Genomic DNA, 26,658 nt, shown 5'->3' with positions numbered 1-26,658 from the left:
CTCGGGCTGAGAAGCTGCCCTGAGGGAGGCTCCAGGAGGGCTTGAACCCACAACCTTGTGTGTGTCGCTACGCTAAGGAGCCCCGCCCCTCTGGAGCTGACAGACGCAGCCCCAGGACATCAGAACTGCTAAAGCCCTCAAAGCTGTGTGGATCCTAATAGATCAGGGAGATCTCATCTAGATCTGATTAGCTAGCACAGAAAAATGTTTGGGAGGACAGATGAAGAGGCCACTGGTGTTTTCAGAAGGTTTTTATTCATCACACGTACAGTCTGATAGCAAAGTGTGTTAGCTAATCCCTGAGTGTTAGCGGTGACCCAATCGGACCTGAGCAGTGAGGAACCCGCTATTCAGACCCGTTGCATAGCTTCCTGTTAGCAAACACAAATACGCAGAGTGGTTACACGTCTTAAGAACAGTCACGTTAAATCCGTCGGTAAAAATCTCGGATCCCGGCTCGGCTCCGCCCGGTTGCCGTGACGGCGAGCACATCTTAGGCGAGGCCACACAGCCTCTCGCTGAGCTCCCACAGTTTCTTGGCGGCGGCGTCGTCTTTAGCCTTGGCGTAGAGCTCCCTCACGGTGCAGTTGGAGAAGTAGCGCCCGGTCAGGGGCTCGATGCCCTCCTGCAGGGCGCAGTGGAGGGTGGTCTGGGCCCCCTGGACCGTGTTCTTGAAGAAGAAGGCGGTCATGGGCACGATCAGGAGCTGCAGCACCCAGCTGGTGTTCCTGGCCAGCTCGGACCTGATGGCACCTGCAGACACAGACCACGGCTTATCACGACCCAGGAGGACTTCTGGGGTCAGAACCCCACCTGTGCGGGTCGGGTGCTGGATACTGACCCGGGTGGAGGGAGTAGCAGGTGACCTTGGAGCCCTCCAGCCTCTTGGCGAGCTCGTGGGTGAAGAGCACGTTGCACAGTTTGCTGTCGCAGTAGATCTTGAAGACCCCGTGAAGGAGGTCTCCAGCCCCAGAGCCTTGTGCTTGGTCAGGCAGTCGAAGTCGATGGTTCCGAAGTTGTGCCCCAAGGACGCCACGTTCACGACCCGGCTGGGGCCGCACTGCTTCAGCCGGTCCAGCAGCAGGTGGGTCAGCAGGAAGTGGCCCACGTGGTTGACGCCAAACATCATCCCCAGCCCGTCCTCCGTGCGGCCCTGCATGTACACCCCTGGGACACAAGCCGACCGGTCAGACGACCTTTGACCCCCGCGGCGACCGGGCGGGACGAGGCCGGCGCTAACCTGCGTTGTTGATCAGGAGGTCCAGTCTGGGTTCCGTCCTCAAGAAGGTTTCGGCGAAGCTGCGGACTGACTTCAGGCTCCCCAGGTCCAGCTGCATGAAGACCACCTGGCTGCTGCCGCTCTCCTGCAGGACAGAACCAGACAGAACACGGACCCGTTCAGCTCGGACCGGCACCAGAGGCCACGACCACCGTTCACCCGCTGGTCCGGACGCACCCTCTTGACATCGGCCAGCGCGGCCTCTCCTCGCTCTCTGCTGCGACAGGCCAGGATGACGCGGGCTCCTCGCCTGGCCAGGTCGATGGCGGTCATCTTCCCGATGCCCGTGTTGCTGCCTGGGAGGGACGGACACACAGAATTCCTGCTTTTCCTGACTGGATCCACTCACACGACGTTAGAAAATCACTTCCCTGAGAGGGTTTTTACACCGTCGGGTGTCTTTTCCTGTTAAAAATCTCCAATTTAAGCAATATGGTCACAGTCCGGGAGGTTTCTAAAAATAGCTTTGTTTGTTTGTTTTGGGGGTCTCTCCACAATAGCGGGAACTCACCCGTCACGATCACGGTTTTCCCGCCCAGCCGGGCCTGGCTCGTGCACTGCTTCCCCCTCACCACCACATGACGAAAGACGAACGCGGCCACCACGAGCGCGCACGCGACCAGCAGGCAGGTACACAGGCAGGCACACATGCTTCCGTCCTCGAGAGCCGGGGAAAGATCTGCACGAGACGGACGCGGCGGCGGATTTGACCTCGGGAGTCTGGGAGGACACGCCCATTTCCTATTTTGGGCGTGTCCGACTACAGCAGGAAGTAACGAATGTGGCAACGTTGTCATGCCAACAGCGCCTCCTGCTCCCGGACGCGCGCAATCGCACAAATTTAGGTTGACCAACAAGCTTTATTTTAAAGTATATATTTAATTCAAGAGATGCCACTTTTTGGAGAAAAAAATAAACAAATAAATAACGGAGAAGATTACAAAAGTGGGACAAAGCTAACTAGCTAAACTGCATTTTGTACCTCGTCATCAGACTGAGATGGAAAATTCAATTAGCAATATCAAATTTGTCACTAAATTCGGGGAAACAGAGTCAAACATGAGCCCTGATTCCCGAAAGGCAAAACCATGTAAATTTCCAGGCATAAAATCTATGGAAATGTATGGAAACGTATCACCTGATGCAGAGGACGCTCACCTGTCGGCAAACCAGGAAGCAGCGCAGCGCCTGGCCGGTGGCGCTGCGTCAACAAAAGGAGGACGGCGGAGCGGGTTTGTTCTTAGAAAATCTTTCTGTATTTACAGGTTTGAACAGACAAGCAGGTACAGACAGAGCTTCGTATATACAGAGCAGCACGAGGTGTTAAAACGAGTGCTAAAACCGGACGTATGTACAGACGGACGACGGCCAAAAGTGGACTAAGAACCAGGTTTATCACAAAACTTCTCTACACGTATCACAAATTCCATCAACTGTACAGTTAAAAACCAAAAAATGGCAAATCTACATGAAATCCCACGTCTCCGACCGAGGCGCTGAATCGTATATATATATAATATATATATATTTACATGGTATGTACATATAGTGTATAAGCATGTATACATAGATAGCTACCTGTGGTGCAAAAGCAGCAAGGGGATTTAGAATGTATGGATTTTAATACTACAAACTTAACTGTGCTAAATGGGACTGACGATAATAACGGTACACGGATATAAACGAGATACTGGCGAAGGAAACCAAAACAGGGCGCCGGCGGGAGGCGGCGAGCGCCGGGAACGTCTCTGAACAAACAGAAGGTCGCCGTCAGTCGTGGAAAAAAGATTGTCAATAATACTTCGAGTTCATGCAGAGATACGACGCATCAAACTGAAACATAAACGTTGCCCTGTTGACCAAGCGGCTGTGCAACTTTCCCTTCATCGTGACTCCAAAGGTGCAAAACAAAAAGGGGCGGGGCGGGGGGCGGGGCTTCCTCTGCAGGTTACGGGACAGAGTTGGAGTGCGGAACGGGCACTTGGTGGGGGGGCGGAAGCTCAGCGTCCGCCTCGTCCTGGCTGGAGGGGCTGCTCGCCGTGGCAGTGCTGGGTGGCGGCGGCGTGGTGGTGACGGAGGGGGCGGAGCTGGTGGTGGTGCTGGCCGCGCCCCCGCTGACGGCGCAGCTCGGTGGGGGGGCGGCGGGCTGCTCTTCTTTGGGCTGCTTACTGGCGAACTCGGTGATGCTGAAGACAAACTGGAGGCAGCCCAGTTTGATATAGCTGCCGTGGTGGAGCAGAGCGGTGCCCTCCCAGCCCGCCCCGCTGCCGCCGATCAAGCTGGAGCCGCTCGCCTTGCAGCCGCACGCCGCCTCCGAGCCGCCGCCGCGGGGCTGGCTCATCATCACGCCGCCCGGGAGCAGGCACGCCGCCTCGACGCTCGGAGCGCCGTTGTCCTCGCGCTTTTTACTGCGACCTGGAAGTGGGAGGCGTTGGCAACTGTCAGAGGACGGTCACGACTGCGTTCGCGGCTAAATTAGCGAGAATTAGCCGAAGAATGAGCGAAACCCAGAAGAGGGCGGACTCACGGATGATCCCCTGCACCTTGGCCACCAGGCCACTGGGCGGCGACGGCGAGGCCTTCTCGGAAAAGTCGCAGGAGTACAGGACGTTGTCCACCGTCGTGCCGTGCTCGCTGTAGTTGAGCAGCTCGTAATGCTTGGTGTTCTGCGTGGACACACAACACAACGCCAGCGTTAGCCCCGGACCGCCGCCGCACAGTTACCGCCATGCTAACAGCTACGTGCCTCGTCGTAGAAAATACAGGCGTGTTTCCCGGATATGTAGTTGCAACGACCGTAATTCGTAAGGCACACGTCCATGTCAGCACCTTCGGGGGAGATAAAAACAGTCGCATTAGCAACACGATGCCGCCGCTCCAACATGTTGACAGGAAGTTGCGGCGCCTCACCAGAGCCAATGTACAAGGTCCTGTAGCACATGTTGACAGCCTGACCTTTGCCCGTCAGGGGGTAGAAGGTTGCTCGGGCCTGGACCTTCTTCTGACCTGCGAAGGAGAGCTTCAGCTTCAGATCTGCCCCGACCGACGCTGGACGCGAGGGTGCTGCGGGCGGCTTACTGTCGGGGGGGGCGGGGGGGCTTTTCAGGGCAGGCGCGGGGCTGATGGAGGTCTGAGGGCTGGGCGCTTTGGGAGGGAAGAGCTGCTGGATCCTCTGCCAGGCCAGGAGCTTGATCATGTCAGCGTCCAGCTTCTCCAGGTCGATCGCTACGAGAAAAGCAAGGCGTTAGCATAAAGCACAGCAGCGGCGTTAGCGCTCCGGCCCCGCGGCGCCACCGACCTCCATCCTGGGATTTTCCATCTTTCAGACACTTGGACAGGCTGGAGACGGAGGGCAGCAGCTGGTCCGCCGGGCCGGGACCAGACTTGACGTCTGTGGGGACACGAGAGGCGTCAGGTGGCGAAGCGGTCAGAACCATCCTCAGCCGATGGATCTTACCTGCGCTTGGCGACGTGGACCCGAGCTTGTCCGGGCTGGCGCCCTGGTCACCGGCACGTGCTGCTTCCTTGCTCGCCTCCTGGTTCTGGTGGTTCTGCTGAAGGCGGTGGGTCCATATCGTCGGTGCAGCGGGGGAGTTTTTCTGAGCGCAGTCCTCCATGACGACGCTCTCCGGCTCCGTTTTAATGCCGTCCGCTCCTATGTGGTTGACCCGCTCTGACACGGCGGCGGCGGCGGGCTTCAGCCTGTGCTGAAGCTCCGCCTCCCGGCACGAGTCCGAGCCGCCGCCACAGTCCACGGGTCCGTTAGATTTAGGAGGCTGCCGCTCCTCAGCCAAAGGGCCGTTGGGTTTCCTGCAGTTCTGACAGGCCGCGGCTGAGAGCGAGGCCCCCCGGGGGGCTTCGGGGGTCGTGTGGGGTTTAGGTTCAGGGGACGAGTTCCACTCGGAGGGGTCCTGAGGTTTCACGCCGTCGGGCGGCGTGCAGGTTTTAGCACCAGTTTTCAGCTCGGAGGCCCAGTCAGCCGGCGGCGTGGACGAGTTCTGTCTGACGGACAGGTGCCGCATGATGCTGCACTGGAGGGCGATGACGTCCTGCAGCCACTGGGGGACAGGAAGTAGGTGAGAAACGAGCCCGGAGCAACACGGAGCAACACGGAGCAACGCGGAGAAACACAGAGCAACACAGAGCAACACGGAGCAACACGGAGCAACACGGAGCAACGCGGAGCGCGCTTTGCTCTCAATACCTCGTCCTGTTCCGCCTCCGTTGTGAGGTGCCTGGAGGCCTGACAGTCAGGAACGCCGCTACACACCAGCTCCAGCTGCCGGACTCCTGCGGGGAGCAGTGTGGGGGGAGGGTTCTGGTACTGACACTTGATGGCGTCTGGAACCTGAGCCCAAAGACGGAACGTGAGGAGCGTGAGGGCGAAGCGGGGACGACTGGCAGCAGGACGCCGCCGTCTCACCTTCAGGGTCTTCTTGTTGTGCTGGTGGGCGCTGCGGCGGTTGGGCGCGCTCTTACGGTGGACTCTCCGCAGGAAGTCCAGCTTGACGGCGTGCTGGGACATCCTGTCCTGGAACTGGTCGAAGAGCTGGCAGCGGCTGGTCAGGCTGAGGTTCTTCTGATTCAACTGGACAGAACAAACAGGCGGTCAAGCTAGCTGATGCTAGCGCGCTGGGAACGTGGCTCCCGGACGCCTCACCACCAAGTGCTCGACGTGGTTCGGACACATCCATTTCCCAGCAGGCAGAGCGGTGAGGGGGGGGTCCAGGCAGTCCATGTGGAACAGCAGGGGGCAATAGTCGCACTGGATGAGCGGGGCCAGACGACAGCTCCTGCGGGGGACAGAAATCACACCGGTAACCTCGGGAATCAGACGCACGGCGTGCACGCGTCACCGTCCCACCTGTTGCATGAGAAGCAGACTTTAACTGGCAGCGGAACCAGGCCGTTGGAGTCCAGCTCGTGCTGAGGCCTCCTGAAGGGCTTCCCCAGCAGCTCCTCTTTCCTCCTCCGCTTGCTGCTGCCTGCAGATCCAAACAGGTCGGTTACGGTCGCCCCGGATCGGCCGCTTACCTTAAAGGTGGGGGTCAGCTCACCTGGCAGAGCCGTGGTGCAGGTCAGCTCGCTGGGCAGCTGGAACTGGGTCGGGTTCCGCTCCATGGCAGCTGCGATCAGCAGCTGGAACGGTCTCTTGAGGAGGCGCGGCGTGGGGGCAGCCAGCGAGGCCCCCTCCAGCTCCGTGCCCTGAATCTCGTCCTCCGGCTCCGCCGCCTCTTCCTCCCCGTCGTTCTGCTCTTCCGAAGGGGTCGGCGTGGACGACGTGTTGGAGGTGGGCGTCCCCGGGCGGCTGCTCGGTCTGCTGCTGGTCCTGCGGTCCAAAAGGCGCACCTGGGCCACCCGCAAACCGGGTCCCGCCGCTCCAGCCCCGGGAGGCAGCCCGTCAAGGCGCAGCGGGCCGGCGTTGAGCTCCAGCTCGACGGCCGGAGACGCGGAACGCTTGGAGGGGCGCTCGGGAAAACCGTTGGTCTGCTCCGACTTCTGCTCTCTCTTCTGCCACGCAGAACACAAACGGATCTCAGATCAGAGAGCAAACGGACCTCGCGGCAGGGTTTACCTCAACCCCGACGGCAGAACTCACCTTCTTCCGGACGTTGCAGCGGTGACACATCCACTCCCCCGGAGGAAGCATCTCCTCGCTCAGAGGCGGGTTGCTGTTGTCCAAGCAGAACGTTTAATCAGCAGGTGGATCACACATTCCCCCCCCAGACCCCAGGGACGACACAATAACCCCCAGCGCATTTACCCCGTCAACACGTTTAAAGCGAAAACAAGCGCCTTCATTTTAAACACTACAACTGTAGAAGGTTCCAATGCTAGCATCGTTAGCACACAGCGCCTCTGTCTCCATCTGCTGGACAGACGCCGTAACTACACGCGTCATGTAACCATTGAAGTATTTAGAAAACTGTCATGACTCTGAGGCCCTGCAGCTGCACAACACGCACCGGTGCAGGTTAGTTTTACAGTAACAGACCAGGTGAGACTTTAGCATAAATGGGTAGAGACTTTAGTCGTCTGTGATCACCCAGTTACACAACCAGGGTCCTCATCACGCATCCTGCTGCAGGGGGAAAGCTGCAGGCACCCAGCGAAGCCCCGCAGCAGAAATTCAATGAATCAAACCCGCTACTAAACCGAGGTATTTCGGCGTAAAGGTGCAGAAGGGGGAGCTGGAAGGCGGTAAGATGGCGCTGCAGGAGCAGAGAGGGAGCAGCGAGGTCGCCATATTGTAAACACAGACGCTCGACTCCATTTTTAGCAGCAGCGGCTGCAGCCTGCTCTCGTTCGTGCACGCTCTCAATGACAGCAGGCAAAGGAACCAAGAAGGTTGGCTCGGGCCTCAGACCCGGGCAGGGATGCGGGAAGGACGGTGAGCCAGAGCAGCCGGCGGGCGGGCGGCCGCCTGATGTCCGCCTCTGGAGGAGCGAGCTCCACCCGGGGGGCGAGACAAGCTGCATTCTGCCCCTACGCCGGCCCGTGCATGCATCTGGAGCGGGACTGACCAGCACTGGAGGTGGAAGGCTGCAGGACAGTGGTCGCAGCACAGCAGGTCGCCTCCCTCCCGGCAGCTGTCGCAGGTGTCGTGGTTGGTGGCCCGGCCGCTCCTCCGGACGTCTCGCACCAGCTTCCGACTGCGCTTCTCCACCTCCTCGGACTTCGGGGGCGCCAGCAGGGTTTGGATTTGCTAGATGAGAAGGAGTCGAATGAGCTTCGCGGTGTCGCGAGGAGCCACGTTCACTGGGATCGGCACATTTGCTCGCTTGTAACATTCTAGGCTAGTTTGGTTAGCGGCAACTTGTGGCCTCCATTATCCACACCGAGCTAGCTGGAAAAAGGTTAACAACTCCGGCGGTTTAGCCAATAATTTAAAAAAAAATACAAAGTACACAAGGGCATTAGAATACAGAATAAACCCCCCAGAAGGCAGCCCAGCCTCACCTCCATTAAGCCCCCAGAGGTATCCAAATCGTACACGATCGTCGGGGTCTCCATTTTGTCCCACATTCATCCAGGAGCAGCCGCCGCTTACGGAAATTTCTGCGCAAACACCTCCTTGGTCAAAGGGACGAGGTTAAACCCCACGAACCCCCTTTCCCTTAATGTCCTTTTTAGCAACCCGTGAGGCTGGCGGGGCGATGCTAATTTTTGTTAGCGGGCTAAAAGAAGCTAACTGCCGAGACGTCAGCCAGTCAAGGTTGCGAAGCTAACGGGCTCGCTAGCTTGTGTTGTTGCGGGGGAAAACGCCACAAAAACCAGCGATAACGGTGCGAGTAAAAAGCGGGGTCCTCGTCGCCAAGTCCGACGAGCTGTTGCCAAGCTCGGCCTCGGAGTTTGGGCTCAGCGAAGCGGCGCCGTTAGACAGGAGAGCCGCCGGCGGCCTAACTGGCCAGCCATGATTCGAGCTTCTGCTCCTGCAAAAAGGAGCCGTGTAAATCTGCAAACCGCTCCGCTCCCATTGTCAACACAAGACGCGGCCGGAAAACACTGAAAGAAACCCGCCGGGGCGCAGTCCAACGCGGGGTCTCCGGCGGCGTCCGGGGGGGTGTAATCCTCAAACCAGATAGCTGGAGATGCGGTTTTGTTTGGTGTTATTGTTGTGGAGAAAAGGCTGTGCATTTACGCTGGCAGCTAGCAACATCCTCGGCCAGTTGGCGCAACCGCGAATCGCCTGACGCGCATGCGCGCTGCAGCGGCTAGCGCTAATGGCGACGGCGGCTAAAATACCCGCGCAGGTGCGGGTCTTCAACCGGCGCTACGGCCCGGAAAGTTCCCGTTAGAGAGCCACTAATAAACGGGATCGGTTATCGTACGATCATCGGTCCCCGGGTATCGATTCGTTTCTGTATATTGTGGCCGCGGAGTCGAATATTTACGCTTCCGCTGGTGGATCGTTAGCATAGTTGCTAATGAAATGCTAATAGGTGGCGTTTACGCTCAGATCGCCGCTATTTGTTAGCGGTAAACCAGCGGGATTATACCCACATTAATGTGGAAATTAAATAAAATTAATGTGGAACTCTTTATTTTACAGCACCAGTGCGCAGCTACTGGGCACCTCCCAGTAAACCCAGTTCACCACTGCGTGATTAACCTGTGCGTGATTAACGGGTTATTGTTCCGTGTGAAGTATGATAATTATGATGGTCTGAAAATCACAAACCAGCTCCGACCTTAACTGGTTACGGGGGGGGGGGGGTACTGGTTATACTGGGACTGGTTACCTTCCTATATCACACCGGTGATCAGTGGTTCACCTGTTTCTCTTCTGCTGTTGCTTTGATGTGTTAGCCAGCAGGTGGAGGCATTGGGCTGTTCACCTGATCACCGGGGTTTTAAAAGGCGAATCAATCTTTGGTTAATCGGTTATTTCTAGTTAAATCTCCGTCTTTAAGGTTGAAAACATTCCCTTTGTTCCAGGCGGCAGGTGGTTTGTTAGCCTGTTAGCATGAATAAACTGGCTTTGAACCAGGTCCTTTAATGCGGAAGTTTAATTTCAACAACCCCGACAAATATCGACGCATTTACGGAAGGTTTTTATCGTAATTATGTCAACACAGAACAGCCGGTCAAACAGTCAGAAAATAAAAGATGACACCTTTTTTGAACAATAACCTTTATTGTGCGTGTGTTGGTTATATACAATGATTGAAAATACGTCACTGTTGGTTGCTTGGATACGTGTAACCCTAAAGACAATAAGTGATCGTGTGTCTGATTAATATCGGTGTATATTTTCCTTCCTTGGTAACAAAATCATAGAAATTCAACCTAAATGTGAGAGAGACGCAGTTTGACGCCCATTAGCATAGTTAGCATGAAGAAGTTTCAGATGTAAAATTCGGTGATAGTTGTGGGGCTCATTTACACACAAGTTTAATTTATATGCTAATGCTACAGATAGATAAAAATGGTTAAACAGTTTCTTTAAAGACAGAACCGAGCGGCTCTTATCTTAGCTTATTTTAGCTTAGCTGTAAACTAAACGCGCCAGCGGACTTGGGCATAAATAGCAAAAAGGGCAGCTGCTAAAGAGCTCATTAACACGCCTGAAATGCCGTTTTTAATCCTCAAAACACGATTACAAAGATTTTATTGCTTAATTTCTTCCTTTATCTATAAATGTTACAGGAAATAGGATAATAATCCCATAAAATGGAAATTAATTACACGTTTTGTTAATCAGTTTTTCCAGCTTTAGGTCCTCATATCTATAAGCACTGAACCACTAAACCCTCAACATATGGAATACTTTTGTTCTTGAATATACGGAAATGCAAGGATCAATCAAAGTATCGATTAATCACCTCCGAATTCAGATTAAGCTAAGATGTTTACCCTTGTCCAGGCTTCAGCTATGCTAGTCTAACCACATCTTCAATAAAGTACTGAAATTAATCAAGGGAAACTCTTCTTTCAAGGCCTTGATTTAAGGCATTTCTATCTGAAATTTGGGGCTTATTGTTAAACAGTGTTGCTAATCTGCGACAGTCGTGCTGAGCCATTAGCATTAATCATTACATGGTTGCAGGAGACATATAGTGTGCAACGTTTATAACGCGATGTATCATATGTGGCTATAGTGATTGCGTTAACAGCGCTAGCTCCACAGCGTAAAGTCCTCCAGAAGCAAGTGTGAGATTAAAAACTGTACAAACAGCTGCTGCTGAAGCTGCTTTTGGATGAGCTAGAAAAATAATCCGGCGACTCTCCAGGCTGGTGAGGTGTCCTCTGTGGGGTCAGTAAAGGCGGGGGGTGGGGGGGCAGCGTCTGGGTGGGTCACCGAAGGCGTGAAAAGGCTTTTCAACTGTCCGTACTCAGACTCAAACCTGCGCGTTCAAATCGAGACCTCATATTCTCTGGTGTCCTGTGGGAGATGGAACAAGAGATCAAAGGTAATGTTGATGTTTCCAACGAAATCAAAGGAGAAAAGTGGAGAAATTTGACTTGAGCTTCAGCTGAAGATGGAGCGAAATTCTGACGCTACTCACTTGCTGTTATTAGGAGAACACACTTCCAGACACACTAAGCTAAGCTAACAGACACATCTGGAAGAGTCTGTAGACCTGACTGGAGGTGTAAATTAATCACCCCTTTGATGGCTCACATGCGGCCGATCTACTCACCTCATAAGAAGTCCGATATTAAAGCTGTTCGGTTCTTTAAAGACACGTAGAGGAATGCGTTAGCTACGAGAACATCGGCAGACTCACCGCGGTCTCGGAGGTCTCAAACTTTGACTCCTCGATGATGTTCTCGTATGGTGATCCGGAGGAGAAGCAGAGTCGTGGAGGCTTCCTCTGAACCCTGCAAACACAGGAAACATCATATCCACAGTCTTTGATGTCTATTCCCAACGCCTGAGCGCCGTCGTTGTCCCCGATCCATCGCCGCTATTTATAAAACTCCGTCAGTCGTCTTGGCTAAATATACCTGCACTCCTCTGAGCTCAGGAGAGGTGCAGCCTCACAGCAGTTCTTTCTGTTTGTGGGCGGAGCTTACATCAAAGCAGAATAGCAGAACACGCCAAGGCTAGGCTGATGCTACAAAGAGCGATACTGGACGGAGATCATTTAGGGGTTGGGTGAACCTACCTTAAGAAGTAGAGGTAGATCCCGAGGATGAAGAGGAGGAGGAGGGAAACGGGGATGAAGCCGGTAAAGGCCACGCGGGCCGCCTCCGTTCTGAAGTCAGCAGGAGGCGCAGCTGCGAAGGAAAGGACAGAACGTTCTTCAACAGACCATCATCGCCCCTGCCCTCAGGGGTCGTCCTTCCTGAACTCACCGGCCAATCTGCGCTCCTCGCTGGCCCCCGGGTTGGCTGAGGAGAAGAACAAAGAGACGTTAGAGGACCTGAGGGGGTAAACGGGCAGAGCTAACACACACACACACACACACACACACACACCCTGAGTGTGTCAGTGTCGGCCTGGATCAGACTGAAGGTGGCTCTCAACCTTCGTCCAACAAAGACCAGAACACCGACTGTCCTCCTCTCTTTCTTTTCTTAAACTGTTTTGTCGATCACCCGTCACCATAAAAGCGTCACCTTCACACCACCGGTGAGGACGCAGGAGTGTTGTTTACTTCTACGGGCTGCAGTTCCTCACCTTTGCAGACAGGTGGCAGCCCACTCCACTGCGATGGGTGCCCAGGGATACAGCGGAGAACCGGCTCGCCCAGCAGTTCGTGGTCAGGTAGGCAAGAGTAGAGGAGGGTCTCTCCAGCCTGGAAGTGTAGCTTGGTGGAGCTCGGCACGCCGTAGGTCGGGGTGCCCGGGTGACCGCAGGGCTCGAAGGTTTCAGCTGGAAGTTCAGAAACAGACTAAATGGACTTTGTCTTATTTTATGGCATTTTTGTGAAACTCACAGGACTGGAAGAGCAAGAAGAACGAGATCAGCCTCCGATCCGTCACCCGATCAAGTTCTACTGTGGTCTTATCATTTTGGACATATTGATTAACGCGTGTTATTAACGCGTTGCTAAAAACACAGAAGCTAAAATGAAGCGTCCTCTCGCCTCTCTTCGGAGTCCCAATCATCCCATCAAAACACTCGTCTCTGTGCTCACTATCTCGTGCATAACAATGACCCGTCTTATCTCCTGCCAGCTCGTTTCCGTTGTCTGTTTAAATTAATTGTTAGTCGGACAATGTGTCTCCAACCCAGAAAGTAGGTGAGCAGGAAGAACCTTCATGCAAATGAGGTTAAAGCCCCGGAGGCTGTTTGAAGAGGAAATTATATTTTAATCATAGCGAGGCCGACGGCGGCTCTATCTGAGGGGGAGGGGCCCGGTTCCGGTACGTACGCAGGCATCTGGGAAGCTTCTGGTTCCACCGGGGGCCCGAGGCTCCGCGGTTGAAGCAGGTTAGCAGGCTGTTCCCAGACAGCGTGAAGCCCTTGTTGCAGATGTACTGGACGGTAGAACCGGCGTTGAAATGAGGACCCGACAGGACCCGTCTGCCGTTCTCCAACGGCCCCGGGTCCGGACAGGAAACCACTGCAGGGAGGGAGTGGAGACCATCAGCTGGTTCTGGTTTGGTGTCGTTCTCAAACAGCGCAACGGCGCTCACCTCTCTCGCAGCTCGGCAGGTCTCCGCTCCACGTGAGGTCCCACTGGCACATGAGCAGCTCCGACCCGACCACCTGGTACCCTGGATAACACTGGTAGGTCACCACGGTACCCTGAACCAGCTCGGGGTGGGACGTGCTCTTCCACCCATTGGAGATCTCGGGAAGCTCCGGGCAGGTGTCATTACGAGGAACCTCTGCAGAAATGAGGACAAACTGAACCCGAGAGTCGAAACAGTCCAAGTTCCGCCCGGAACCTCGATGAGCGGCTTTGCTAACTGGCCAGAATTCCTTGGCTCTGATCTGCTAGCTTCCAGGTCCAGGGCCTCTGTTTAGCAGGGTTTACCCCCGGGTTCTCCTGACGACCCACCTGTCCTCTGTTTGCCTTCAGATAATTGAAATTCATGAAAAGAGCACATTCCGAGCATTCCCACCCGTTTCGATCTGTATTCTCCAGCTTTCCTTCCCCTCTCAGTTCATCAACGCTTATCTGATGTCGTGCGCTTGCAAATAGAGTCCTGATGGAAACGCCGTGCACGAGGGACGCCCTGCCTCCGACGCTGGGTTCCACATCAGCAAGAACAAATTCAGTCCGGATCGCGTAAAGATCGCTTTGGTTTTACTTTGAGAGCTACTTCTCAAAGAACACCTGTGCTAATGCTAGCCTGAAGGATTCTGGTTGGCTGTTTTCGGCGGGCTAACGCTAACAGCTCTCATCTTCCGGGTCTGTTAGCTTACCAAAGAAATGGACGACGAAGCCGTTGCCGTAGCCGTAGACGTTGGTGGCCGGGTCGGACTGGAACTGGATGGTGACGTCGGCGGTGGAGGTGTAGAGCTTGAACCGAGCTTTGGATCCTCCGTACTGACCCAGAACTTTAGCTGTGAGGTCGTCTCCATCGTAAAAGGTCACCACGTCGTTCTTTCCGATGTTCAACCTGAAACACGCACAATTAATCTTTGTGTTCTCGTCCGGGTTTGGGTTTTTTTTTTTTTCCATGAATACAAATCAGCTGGATGTAAATGTTTAGCACCTCCACCCCCCGTCGGGTTTATCTTTAAATTATCTCTGGCAGCGAACGGGCGGGTCAGAATGTTCTATTCGTGTGGCGTAGATGACAACTGTGCCCACGAGAGCAGGCCGACGGGACGTAGCTTTGACGCTAGGCTCAACAACTCGCACTCGCCTTATTAAAATGACGGTAATTGAACGTGGGGGCCGGGTGGCGTCGGGACCAAGGTTACTTATTACCGAGGGGACCCTGTTCCATCATTCATGAGGGGCAGAGTTCCCATAATTCCCTCTCCATGAGACCACGGCCGGGCTAATAATGTGGATGATGACAAGGTGAGGTCTTGTAGCGCACACAGCTTGTTTTAGCCGCGACACAGGTTGACAGTGGAGCTCATTCTGGATTCTGGAGACACATTTTCTCAGCAGCTCAACAACCCCCACGCCCTCGCTCCACCAGCTATTTGTCCCGGACCGTCCGGAACCCACAGGGGCGGAACGCTAACGAACCTCCCGGCTGTTCAATAATGTCACCTGAGGTGGAGCGCTCGCTTTCTAGTGGGGAGATTCCAAGCGTGGAAGAAACGGCTGCTAATTAATCACCAGCGGCTTCTGATAAAACTTATTAGCCCGTCTGAGATTGAGCTATTAATCAGCGCAGCTACACCAGGAAGCTTCAAAGGTGCAGGATGAATGGACGAGGGTGGCAGCTGACAGAACAGCCAATGATGGTTTTTAAAGCAGGAAAATCCAGGTGGATTTGTTGTTCTCTCCCTCAGATGGAGTCATTTCTCTGGTGTCACTGGCGCGCAGTTAGCCACATGCTATCATTATCATTAAACTATCATTGTTACACTTGAAAAGACTCCACAAATTGTTTCCCGGGGCAGGTGCCCGGCTGTTAGCATCACCTGCATGGAAGATGAGGACAGCGATTATCTGACCGCCAAGGGAGCCAGAAACCCCACAGATGGCCTCCTTTAGCTACAAGTGGTTTCCTATTCCGTTCAACAAGCACACAGGACATTAAATTGATCCCCAGAAATTATATTTATTGAATTTTAGCCTCCATTTTATGTTTTCATCACCTTCAATCCCCGTTTTAACCAAAATATCCCATCTTCAAAGGGAATAAAGACCAAACCAGCAGGTAAAAACCTTCATCCTTGCAGGCGGGATGACATTGGAGGGTTAACGCGCTAAACTCGAGGTGATCTCACCTGCCCGAGGAGGAGGCGGAGCCACTCATATTGTCAAATTTGTTGTGATTAGGCTAAACAAGGATTTGCGCGGCGCCGCTGCGCTGCTGCGGGGAAAAATCAATCACGGCCTCCATCCCGCACAGCTAATGTGATTTAGCTCAATTTGAAACAAACCAGAGCTGAGCTGGGCCCGGCCCACCGGGACCAGCTGGCAACACGCTCCACAAAATATCATCATTTCCCAATCTGATACTTCCATCTGTGCGAAGGCAAAGAAACACAGGAGTGAAACGGCTGGTTCACACGTGGTTCGGCTGACAGATTTCCACAGAAATCGCCGGAGAAACGATGAACTGCACTGACCTTGAAAGTCCTTGAGAGGACGGTTAGCATTGCGGACGTGTGGAGACCCAGTCCGATCCTCTAGAGGGCCGCAGGCACACGTGGTGCACACGTCAATGCTGCTCATTCTGAGAAGCGAATGTCAGCGTTTCCTGGTTTGTTAGGAGACAGGAAGTACTGAGCAGCTCATCCGTCAGCTAGCGTGTTTGAGCGCGGTCGTGACTGCTACTACCCATCTGTGGCAGATGCTAATATCGCTATACGTAGTCGATAATGTCATTATTGTTTTATTACGCTGCTGTAACTGCTAGTAGGTGTAGAAAATTAGGGCTGTTAGTGAGTGATGTTAGCTGGTAATGAAGGAGCTACTAGTGGAGTAGGTCAGTTTTTCTTGATCTGAAACGTTTGTAGCGCGCCAGATTGTCCATTCGGTAACAGGAAGTGATGTCACAACATCGCGTTTTACATCGGACTTTGATGTTCAATGTCTTGATCTTTGTTTGGCCGACGGTGTCAAATATAAACGCTAGCGTGCCAAAATTCGAGGAGCTATTAGCGAAAAGAGAAGACGCCAATTGAGAAAATTCGCCAAATTATTGAGTCAGTCGGCTCCGGTTTCCCCAGGAGGGGGGTATTGTTCCTCCATCAAGAGGGCCTAATTAGCACGTTTCCAGCTATTCAAGTGGCCGACACGTTTGAGCTCCCTCGCCGTCAGAACGATCCCGCCATCCAGCCCTTCCTCATCCATAAATGTCGCGTGATTCACGGCGGTGATAATGTCCCGGCGACACAGATGGAGCAGCAGATACCTTCACGAGCACTCAGGTGTCTTTGTGCAGTAGGGAGGAGGCGCGGGGGGGCTCGTTAAAGGCCTCGTATATCTCTGTAGCCGTGTTAGCGCCGGGGCTCAGGGAGAACGGCTGAAGCCTCATTTTGAAGCTGCCAGGCGCATGTTCCCACACGGAGGAGGCTTTGTGTCGGCTTACAACGCTTTCCTCCACGTTCCCACCGGACCATCTCCGGGAAACCGGACTGCGATTCACCGACACCTCAACTTTAGTTTAAGCTGCGTTTTATTTTTTTATTTTTTTTGCAGTTTATCCACGAACAAGCAGGTGCTCCGTCCTGACAATGAACCGGAATCCAGGACTGAATCCCTGACTGTGTTTCCCAGGAACCGGAGAGAACTTTACCACCACCAACGGAGCGATTTTACATTCTGATCACAGCTCCGCCTCCAGGGCCCACAATTACCACCGTATTAATAATGCATCACGCTACTTCCTGTCTGCAACAACAAAAGTGGAGGGAAAAGTCCTGTTTGGGCTTCCTGTTGCCATGGGGACGGCAGGGAAAACAATGCAGGTAGAGGGCTCTTGTGTGGGCCAAAGCTCTCTCTGGTCGTCCCACTGCAGCATGCTAAAGCAAATGCTAACATGCTAACTCGTGTGTTACTCAAGCCCATTAGCTGAGAAGATGCTCATGTTGACAGAGTTCCTGCCAGAACCAGCAAATCTGTGGTTCCTAATGAGCATCAGAGCAGAAATGAAACAAGAGCTGAAGATGTAAACGAGCTTCCGCTAATTCGCCAGCAAATGGCGAACGATTCTCCTCGGCTGACTGATTTATCGGGATGAGACACGGCGAGGGGGGGTCTACGGCTTCACCTTGGTGCTACAGAAAACACACGTTCCCTCGCTGAACATTTACACTCATCCGCTCTGTGCAGCAGCCATTACTGGGGGGGGGGGGGGGGAGATATAATTAGTTTTCTCTGCTGCACCTAATTAACCTTTGTCTGTGAGGCACTTACGCATCTCATTCACAAGCAGAGAGCTCTTTCATTAGCGGCGTGTTGTGTTTTTAATGTGTTTTACATGTCAAGGTGAGCTGGCGGCGGCTAATCTACAGCTAGAAGAGCAGGAGAAGCTTTTAAGATGGTTCCAGGACAAGAGATCGGTTGACTTGACCGGTGTTTTCTCACCACGTCAAGGTTAAACCTGATCAGCGAGTGATATTGGCCAGCTAACCAAGGCTGACATTAGCTTCGGAAGCTATTCAGCCCCAGCTGAGAGGACGCTTGATAATCAAAGACAACAAAATACAAAGAAAAACGGTCTGGGCTGGGGTGGGCGGGGATTGTCTGGGGTGGGCGGTCGGCGGAGCTGGGCGGGGCCATGTGGGCGGAGCTGAGCTGGTCTGTGTGGGGTCTTTAAAGAAACCTTTCATTTCCAGTGTGGGGTCTTTAAAGAAACCTTTCATTTCCAGTGTAAATGAACAAATTGGCATGACTCGGGGAATCTGTTGCACATTCCTGACAAGGTCCTGGAATTTACTCGTCGGCGTGACGTGGCCACATCATCATTCACGTGCACACAGCTTTTTAAGAGCGCACGATGACAGACAGGTTGTGAACACCTCAGACACACTCAGAAGGATGAAATCAGCTTCAGTCGTTCCTGAAAGGAGCGAGAGTGAGGAGCGATGCGTCATTCCCAAACCCGGATACCTACACTTGGATATCCAGCATGATCCGCTTGTCCTCTTCCACATGGATCCCCCAGATGCAGTCCTGTCCCTTATCGTAGGCTTCGGGCCAGTTGGGCGACAGCACCACGCCGGCCGAGTCGGTGATCTCACCGCTACACACAGCTGGAACACACACACACATGTGCACACGCACACACACACATCATTGTGGATATTTGGCGGAGGATTCGGGTCCCTAAATATCAAGATTTCAGAGCCAGAAACGCCAGCTAGCAACAACACGAGGCTACGCTGGTACCAGTTAGCGACCTAAACACCTGCAGCAGGTGTTTCCAGTCTTTAACGTGCACGTTTGGTTCCTACAGACCTCTGCAGGCGGGCTCGGTCTCGTTCCACTGGGGGTTGTCGGGGTCCACGCACTCCATGCTGACGGATCCCTGCTCCAGAGTGTAGCCGGGGTCGCAGGCGAACTCCACCACGGCGCCCAGCGCCCACGTGGCGTCGCTGCTCGTCAGGTTGCCGTACTTGACGAAGGGCTGGTAGCAGTGGCCAGCAGCAAAGGCTGTGGGGCGAGGAGGCGGCGTTCATGACGAGATCTGGTAGCAACCGCTAGCGAAGGAAAATAAGACATAACCCCCCCCAAATGGTGGCAGATGAGGTGGAAAACGGTCCCTTTAATGAGCAAACCTGGGAAAGTGTGAGCCAACTGTTGGGGCTAATCAGCTCCAGCCGAGCAGCACTACATCCCGTTAATGACACCGAGGCGTCTCGCCACTCCTCCTGGACTTAATCCCACCTCAGATTAACCTGATTGAATTTCCCATTTTAAGGGTCAGGAAGACAAACGGCCGGAGGAGCTGCCGGCCCGGCGCTCCCGAAGGCCTCGTCCCGAGCCCTCCCTTCCCACCAAATTACCACTTTTATGACGAGGCGAGAATCGAAATCTAAAGCTTTGCCGCGCCATAAACCCTGAGCAGCACGTGGGCGCCGCGCTCACCTTGGTACCTGATGGCGAACCCGGTGGACGTGCCCGAGGCGTCAGTGGTCAGCTCGATGAAGAGGAACCTGGAGGTGCTGAGCAGGCCTTCGTTGGGGAGGTACTCCACCTCGTAGGAGTCGTACAGAGCGGCGGCGTCCAGGCTGTTCCCATTCCTGATCAGCAGCCTGAGAAAAACAAGCGTTAGCATCTCGGGAGTTTAGCTAGCTGGCGTCATCCCTGCTAGTGATGTTGGTCGACTAACTAGAAACTACAAGGACTGGTTGTCATGGCACCTAGGCTAACCTCCTGTTCAGAGACATTAGCTTACTTCGTTCACCGCCCAGCTAACAGGAAAATGCATTGGATCGATGCAACAGTCGGAGCGGGGAGTTCACTCCGCCCTCTCCCCCCTCCTCCCTTTTCCAGAAAGCTCCTCATATCCGACATCTGTGACGCTATCGTACAGCGGCGCCGACTGGACGCTATACAGAATTGATTGTTCAGCTAATTTCCCCCCCGCAGCTCTTCCTCTTGGTTCCCTCTAATGAGCCGCCTGCTGCTGGAATAATGACAGCCTGTGGCCCCCCCGGTGGGCCCTCGGGAATAATGACCTCGCTCGTCAATATCTCGACCGAGGAAGAACAACTGCAGCTCTGATCAATCCGCTCAAATAATTCCTGGAAAATGAAGTTTTCACCCTGAACAGGATCGACTGGCGGATAAGTGAGGGAGGACGCTACGTTTGCTTTGCTAGCACGACTCACCGGTCGTCGTCCTCGGCTAGCGCCACTTTCTCAAAGTGGACGTGGAGCTTTTGGCCCTGGGGGGCCTCCAGCAGCCAGCTGCAGGTCAGGTTGTTGCTGTAGTTGCCGGGGAAACCGGGAGAGACGATCCGCCCGACGGTGACGTTGCCCATGGTGCCGCCGCAGGAGGCTGAAGACGGAGAGGAAGACGATGACACAAACAATCGTTTTCAGCGGCGCTCGAAAAAGGGCGGGAAAAGTTAAAAAAAGGTGAAAAGATAAAAACATCAAAGGAGATTAATGAGTTCTGACTTTAGAGTGGAGGGAATTAAGCAAGGAATCATCAAATTTATCAACGTGGAGTGTGTGTGTGTGTGTGTGTGTGTTTGTGTGTGTGTGTGCTCATGCACACGACGTTTAATTAAAGCAGAGAAAGAAAAGTAAACCAAGTAGCATCAGTAATCACACCTCCACACACCTCTACTTTATGCTCTGACCCACGTACACACACACACACCACACACACCACACACACACACACACACACACACACACAGATGGTGCAGATACGGAGGCTCGGGCAGACAAACAGGCTCTGAAATTGCTGTGAATCAGAGGTCCGGAGTAAAACGGTCACTTGTTATTCATCATCCTCGTCGCAGCAAACACAGGAAAAAAAACTAGCATTCATCATCGTCGCGGTGCTGCTGGCATGTCTGTGTCTGTCACACACACACTCACACACACACACACAGCAGATGCTCTGGCACATCCCTGGGAATGCTGATGCCTGAGGGGAAATTCCTGACGAGCTGCCACAACGTCGGCGTTGCCACAAACAACCAGCAAATGATGACACAATGCTAACGCTAATTGAAATAAAAAGCTAAATAAGAAACAACCTCAATTTTGTCATGTATGTGACTTTAAAACCAGGATTCCTGTCATGAGGGGAAAAGCAGCTCACCGAGGCACCGCGGTTCCTCTCCGCTCCAGTAGGGGGTGCTAGCATTTGTGCAGGTCAGCACGCGGCGCCCTGCAGCCGGTAACCAGTCAGGCAGGAGAAGAAAGCCTCACCTCCGGAGTGGAGGCCGCTCACGGACACGTCGCCGTAGGCGGGACGCCGCGGGAAAACGCAGCTCAGCACGAACGCTGGGAAAAATAGAAAAAATCCAAAGTTTATGTTCCGACAACGGTTACAGTGAGAGTGATAAACGCGTTTATGTCGATAAATGTCAGCGGAGGCGTGACGCTAACACGCCGAAGCGCAGCTAAAGGTCTAAAATAATGTATGCGATGGTTTAACCCGGTGCTGATGTGGAGCCGATCCGTTGCAGCCTAATTGTCGGAGTTTTATCGGAATCGCTCTGATCTCTCAGCCGCTGCGCCGCTATCGATTGGGCCTGCGAATCTGCCGCGGAGCCTCGGGCCACGAAATGTGGCGGGAGATGAAAGAGGCCAATAAATGACCACGTCCACGACCCCGACGCTCTCCGAGGTGTTCGGAGCTCGCACATGAGGATCAGGAGGGCGACGTTCCTGTCGGCTTCGTTAGAGAGTTGCCAGCTGCTGGAGGAGGCCTAGCGCTCCGTCAGCGCGTCGTTAGCACGGTCGGCGGCTGCGGTTAATAGCTGGCACAACCGAAAACTAAAGAACCGGCAGGATAAAAGCACCAGCATGCTAGCAACGCCCGCCGGCGCTCAGACGAGCGACCTCGGAGCGGCGAAACAGCTGTGGGCCGCATCGCTTTGTTGTGTCTTTGAAGTCCTGGAGCTCTTTCATCACGGGGGAGTTTAATGAAAGGGAATCGAGGAGCCGCTCTCACTCTTAGTTGTTCCCTCTCGGCACAAAAGGCCCAGAAGAATTCCCGAAAATTCCCTTGAAATGAACTGAAAGAAATGAAGGGAGTTTTTACGTCTCTAGCTCCCAAAGGGGCGGAGCTACGGAAGGCTACAGTAGCTAACCTTTAGCCACAAAGCTCCTAGCTTGTAGCGACCACAAGCGCATTACTTTCGGTTAGTTGGTAATGTTAGCACGTGGAAGTCTTCACCAACGGCAGTTCAGCTTTGATGATGCGAAGATCAAAGCAAACATATGCTTCACACTTCGGAAACAGTTTGATTTTCTCTTTCTGTGGTAAACGTGGGGTTTTATTGATTCTGTGGGGTGATTGATTCGGCTTTTAATAATGATTGATGATGATTAATAATGGTTAATATTGATTAATAATGGTTAATAATGGTTAATAATGATTAATAATGGTTAACAATGGTTAATAATGGTTAATAATGGTTAATAATGTTAATAATGGTTAACAATGGTTAATAATGGTTAATAATGAATAATAATGGTTAATAATGGTTAATAATGGTTAATAATGGTTAATAATGGTTAATTATAATCCGAATAATGCAGAATAATGCGAACCCAACAGGACTTGTACACAGCAGAAGAGGCGGCTCTCTCACACCCTTGTGGACCCGGCAGAACTTCAGGAGGATCTGGGGCGTCTTAAACCTGCACTCGGGCCCAGACGGACCCTCACGGGAGACGTCCGTCGTCGACCTAAATCCAATTATTCACCTTGAACGGCCTCGATTGGGTCGACTCCTTGTTCGGATTATAAAGGAACATTTGTCTTGTTCTCCTTTATGTCGCTCATGTGGAGTTAAACGTCTTTGATCAGACATTTCGGGTCAAAGATCAAAGCAGAGGAGGTGAGAGAGGCCGGAATAAAGAAAACGAGCCCAAACGAGGAGAACATCCAGCGAGCGGCGGTACGGACGCAGCAGAACCCGAGACGTCTACAAAGGGAAGACGAACAAGGCTGAAACCATCACATGGAAAGATCAAAGCCAACGGGGAGGGGGGGGGGGTCCTCGTTCATCAACAGTTACGCCGTTAGCGTGTTAACGAGGAGTTCAGGCTCTGATTTCAGGCTCTGATCCCTCGTCCGGGGATCTGCTGGGAATGCGTCGCAATGGAGGGAAAACAAAGAAGAAAAGATGGAAGAGCGGCAGCAGACCCCCCCCTCCTTCCCCCCCCCCCAGAGGCCATCAGCTATGATAAATAGCTGGGGGGGTTCATAAAGCCGAGTCGTGTCGGAAAGCAAAGAACGAGGCAAAGAAACAAATCGCTCCTTCTAATCTCAGCAGAACCCCCCCCACATGCTCTCTGGGAGCTAATGAGCCAGAGAAGGTGGGGAGTGGTGGTGGTGGGGGGGGGCAATCTATTTTATTTATGCCTTATTGCTGAAGCTCCAGCCTGCAGGATGTTGTTATAGTCAGATCAGCCCGCCGCCACGCTTTCAATTATTCTAGCGGGCTACGCCCCCCCGCCCCCCCCGCCGCCCCCCCGACCCCGGGACTAATCACCCAGAACACCTGCAGCTCCGCCCCCCCACCTTTCACCACTTCCACGGGCGTTCAGCGGGACCCCGGGGCCAAATTCTCCCCACGTTTCCAGCAGCCCTTGAAGGCATCGTGTGTCCATGAGAGCATTTCTGTGCTGGGGGGGGCAGAGAGGATGGGGGGGCAGAGAGGATGGAGGGGGGGCAGAGAGGATGGAGGGGGGGCAGAGAGGATTGAGGGGGGGGGGCGCTCTTGTTCCGATCACCTTGTTAGTAACTGTCTTAAAATTAGAAGCACTCAAAGCACAGCAGGAAATTAAACGCTGCTTCAGAAAGCTGCAGATCCTTCTTGAGATTATTGTTGGGGAACACTTAGCTCGGAGCCACCGTTCTAGCTAGCAGGGCTAACGCAGGTGGGAGAGGACAGCTGTAAAAGGTTCTAGCTAGCAGGGCTAACGCAGGTGGGAGAGGACAGCTGTAAAAGGTTCTAGCTAGCAGGGCTAAAGGAAGGAAGTTACATTTGCAGCCTCGTCACAGATGAGCGAAACGCTCGTGAGGCGGCAGGTTTCGTCTTGGTCCTGGAGCTGCTGCGCTGATGAGCCAGCACTTCTGTCGCTATGACAACCACATAGCCGCGACAACAATGAGCGACAGACCAGCAAACCTCCACTTGTGGTTACAGGAAGTTTAAACTGGCCAACAGACGTCCTAAACCATCGGCGCCGCGGATGCTGCTTAGCTACGGCGGCGTGAAATCTCTGTCTGCTAACAGAGACAAATGGGCTATTAGCGTCCTGCATTTTACATGGACTGATGAAAAATAGATACATCTTCAACATCAATAAAGAATCTGACGGCGGGGACTCGTTCACGCCTCGCTCATCACAGCTCGCGGGGGCTAATTGGGCGCGACAGGCGTGCACGCCGCGGCGCCGCGGGCGGGGAAGCATCCGTCGGCGGCCACATTCAATTTCACACAATGTCATAACCTTTGATGGCGGCGGGTCGAGTGGAGACGGCCTCGTTTAGCAGGTTAGCATCGGTCCGTGCTGGACTGGAAATGAACACACCTAGCGTTAGCGTTAGCGGTGAAGTGGCCTGTACTGGTCTGGTGTTCAGCGACCCCCCAGTTTAACCCCCCACCCAGTAGCACAAAGTTGAACCGCTCATGCTAACAGAGGCTCCGTGTTTAATTAAAACAATCCCGCAGCAGCGACATCGTTATAATAACCACATTAGCTACACTCCCGATTAATTTCCCAGCATGCCGAGAGTTTGTGTCTAAGATCCAGGGTGACCGCTGGCCGTTTCTGACAGGTTGGCAACACCTATGCTAAGCTACGCACATGCTAATGGCGATGCGTGGCTTTAGCTGACGCAGGAAGTTGCTTTTTTCTTTAATGTGTCACCGAAACTGCAAACTCACAGCACGCGGCGGCACCGTAACGTTGCCGTGGAAACAGGCTTCACACCTGACTGACGGTGTGTGTTTGCAGGGACGGAATGTTTCCTTACAGGATCCTCGGGTTTATTTCCAAATCTGGAGTCTGGAACGCTCGGATCAGGAGGGACTGCGGAATCTAAACGTGTGTCCCGTCAGGAAACATCGCAGGGGGTCGGTGGTTACCATAGAAACAGTGACAACGAGGTTCCGTCAGGTGACGTCTCAGACGTGAATAAACGTCACATTAGCTACGTTAGCGTCATGTCAAGGCTAATTCCTGCTGCTAACCTCACAACTAGTATAGTTAAATAATGCAGGGTTTGTGTGTGTGGGGGTGCCACCTAGGCAGGTTTAGGAAGTCGACGTTCCCACCGGAGGGGGCGGATCACCTTGATATCGGAGCAGGATGGATCCGGGCCGAGGTTTCTGGCTGTGGAGGCGGACGGAGATCTGGTTGCTGTGGCTCCGCACCACCAGGCCCCTCGTTAGGATGGTCTCGTTGGCCAGGACGGCGTTCCCCTCCTGGCCCGAGTCTTGGAAGGCGACCTTGTCTCCTTCCAGCAGATCCGCGTTCATGACCTGAAGGGAAACGGGAGAGGTGAGACCCGGAAGGAGCTTCCTGATGGATCCGACGCCGGGTCCTGTCAGGATGGCGGAGTGAACGAGTCAGCGTTAGCTTACAGGTAGCTAGAAAGCTATATCAAGCACGATTAGCATGTCAAGATTGTGCGAAAAAAGAGGGAGAATATCCCGTCCGATGACACCTCAGATATCCGAGGAACGTCGGCTGAGGAATGTGGCCTTTGCCGTTTTTTATCTTTATTCAGCCGGTAAACGTGCGTCCGTCTCCACGTAGCGCTCGTAGATCATATCGCCGCCTCCCGTCTGCCGCCGAGCTGGGAGATAAATCCGGCAGCTCTCCGGGGAATCGCGATATTCCTCCTCCAACATTCAACAAAACGTTCCCGTTATATCGGGGCGGTTCAATCAGCAGTTAGCTATTAGAGCCGTAACACGTGCTAACGACGCCTCGGCGTGACCGGTAAAATGTTCTTGTTTACCTTCGACACCCATTAGCATCATGCTAATTTTAGTGAGTGGAGGCAGAAGGAAGGCCCTAGCTCCTTTTTAGCATGACCGTAGCATGACCCTGCGTGCTGCGTCGTTTAGCGCTAGCGTCCAGTAAAGTAGATGTTTGGGGACGGGCTAATTTTTAGGACGTTCTTTGGAGCTGCGTGGAATTAGCGAGACCACGTAGCCCACGTGCAGCTAGCGGGCGCTCGCCCCGGCCTCTGCGGCGCGCTTGTGTATAACAAGTCATAATGTGCCATTAATGGAGTCGCGGACGCGGCGTCGGAATAATAGCGCGGCGAACAAAGGGCATCGGCGGGTAATCACATTAGGCCTCCGGCTCGGGATAATAAAACACTCCGGGGAATGCCGGGAGACGTAATCCAATTTTCCCTGGCACCAGTCCAGCTTCTGTGGAGCCTCACAAACATAATGGTGTGTGTGTGTGTGTGTGTGTGTGTGTCTGTGTGTGTGTGTGTGTGTGTGTGTGTGTGTGTGTCTGTGGGGGGGGGGTAATTTCCGTCAAAAGTTATTGCTATGTTAAAATCATTGTCTCAACTCAGGGTCATTAGCCGCAGCAGCAGGTGGCTAAAGTAGCACAGTGGCGGTTGGTTTTAAGCTGCTGGTTAGCTGAGAACAATTTGCAAAGCGCCGCCGCCGCC

General features: G+C 53.6%; 3 protein-coding genes across 5 annotated transcripts in view; all 3 read right to left on the bottom strand.

Annotated features, from left to right (window-relative positions):
• Positions 1-233: 233 nt before the first annotated feature.
• Positions 234-1,929, bottom strand: LOC130535363 (dehydrogenase/reductase SDR family member 13-like). Its single transcript, XM_057050345.1, is given in 6 exon segments — positions 234-753; positions 842-952; positions 955-1,167; positions 1,241-1,364; positions 1,457-1,575; positions 1,791-1,929. Coding segments are annotated over 6 exon segments (966 nt in total). The 3' UTR covers positions 234-493.
• Positions 1,930-2,512: 583 nt separating this feature from the next.
• On the bottom strand, positions 2,513-9,344 carry phf12b (PHD finger protein 12b). 3 transcript variants are annotated; one of them, XM_057049211.1, is made up of 15 exons: positions 8,240-9,341; positions 7,804-7,985; positions 6,879-6,951; positions 6,337-6,790; positions 6,144-6,264; positions 5,940-6,072; positions 5,703-5,867; positions 5,484-5,627; positions 4,737-5,337; positions 4,578-4,670; positions 4,358-4,504; positions 4,190-4,285; positions 4,026-4,108; positions 3,807-3,945; positions 2,513-3,694 (listed from the first exon to the last, which is right to left on the bottom strand). In XM_057049211.1, exons 1-15 carry the CDS (start codon positions 8,303-8,305, stop codon positions 3,228-3,230), a joined length of 2,964 nt encoding a protein of 987 aa, XP_056905191.1. In that variant the 5' UTR covers positions 8,306-9,341; the 3' UTR covers positions 2,513-3,227. The 3 variants fall into 3 exon arrangements, with proteins under 3 accessions (XP_056905191.1, XP_056905190.1, XP_056905192.1); XM_057049210.1 differs by having other exon boundaries at positions 4,190-4,504; positions 8,240-9,343; XM_057049212.1 differs by lacking the exon at positions 4,578-4,670 and having other exon boundaries at positions 4,190-4,504; positions 8,240-9,344.
• Positions 9,345-10,335: 991 nt separating this feature from the next.
• The window catches only part of sez6b (seizure related 6 homolog b), a 39,537-nt gene continuing 23,214 nt past the window's right edge, over positions 10,336-26,658 (bottom strand). Inside the window, 15 exon segments of the mRNA XM_057049213.1 lie at positions 10,336-11,165; positions 11,512-11,605; positions 11,893-12,004; positions 12,083-12,118; positions 12,408-12,602; positions 13,105-13,296; positions 13,370-13,564; positions 14,106-14,302; positions 18,434-18,572; positions 18,778-18,972; positions 19,408-19,574; positions 20,154-20,322; positions 21,100-21,162; positions 21,165-21,284; positions 25,315-25,504. Of these exon segments, the coding sequence (XP_056905193.1) occupies positions 11,136-11,165; positions 11,512-11,605; positions 11,893-12,004; positions 12,083-12,118; positions 12,408-12,602; positions 13,105-13,296; positions 13,370-13,564; positions 14,106-14,302; positions 18,434-18,572; positions 18,778-18,972; positions 19,408-19,574; positions 20,154-20,322; positions 21,100-21,162; positions 21,165-21,284; positions 25,315-25,504 (2,094 nt within the window). The 3' untranslated portion in view covers positions 10,336-11,135.

Source organism: Takifugu flavidus, chromosome 12, assembly GCF_003711565.1.
Source record: "Takifugu flavidus isolate HTHZ2018 chromosome 12, ASM371156v2, whole genome shotgun sequence".
NCBI classification, from domain to species: domain Eukaryota; kingdom Metazoa; phylum Chordata; class Actinopteri; order Tetraodontiformes; family Tetraodontidae; genus Takifugu; species Takifugu flavidus.
This window is presented reverse-complemented; position numbering and strand designations above follow the sequence as displayed.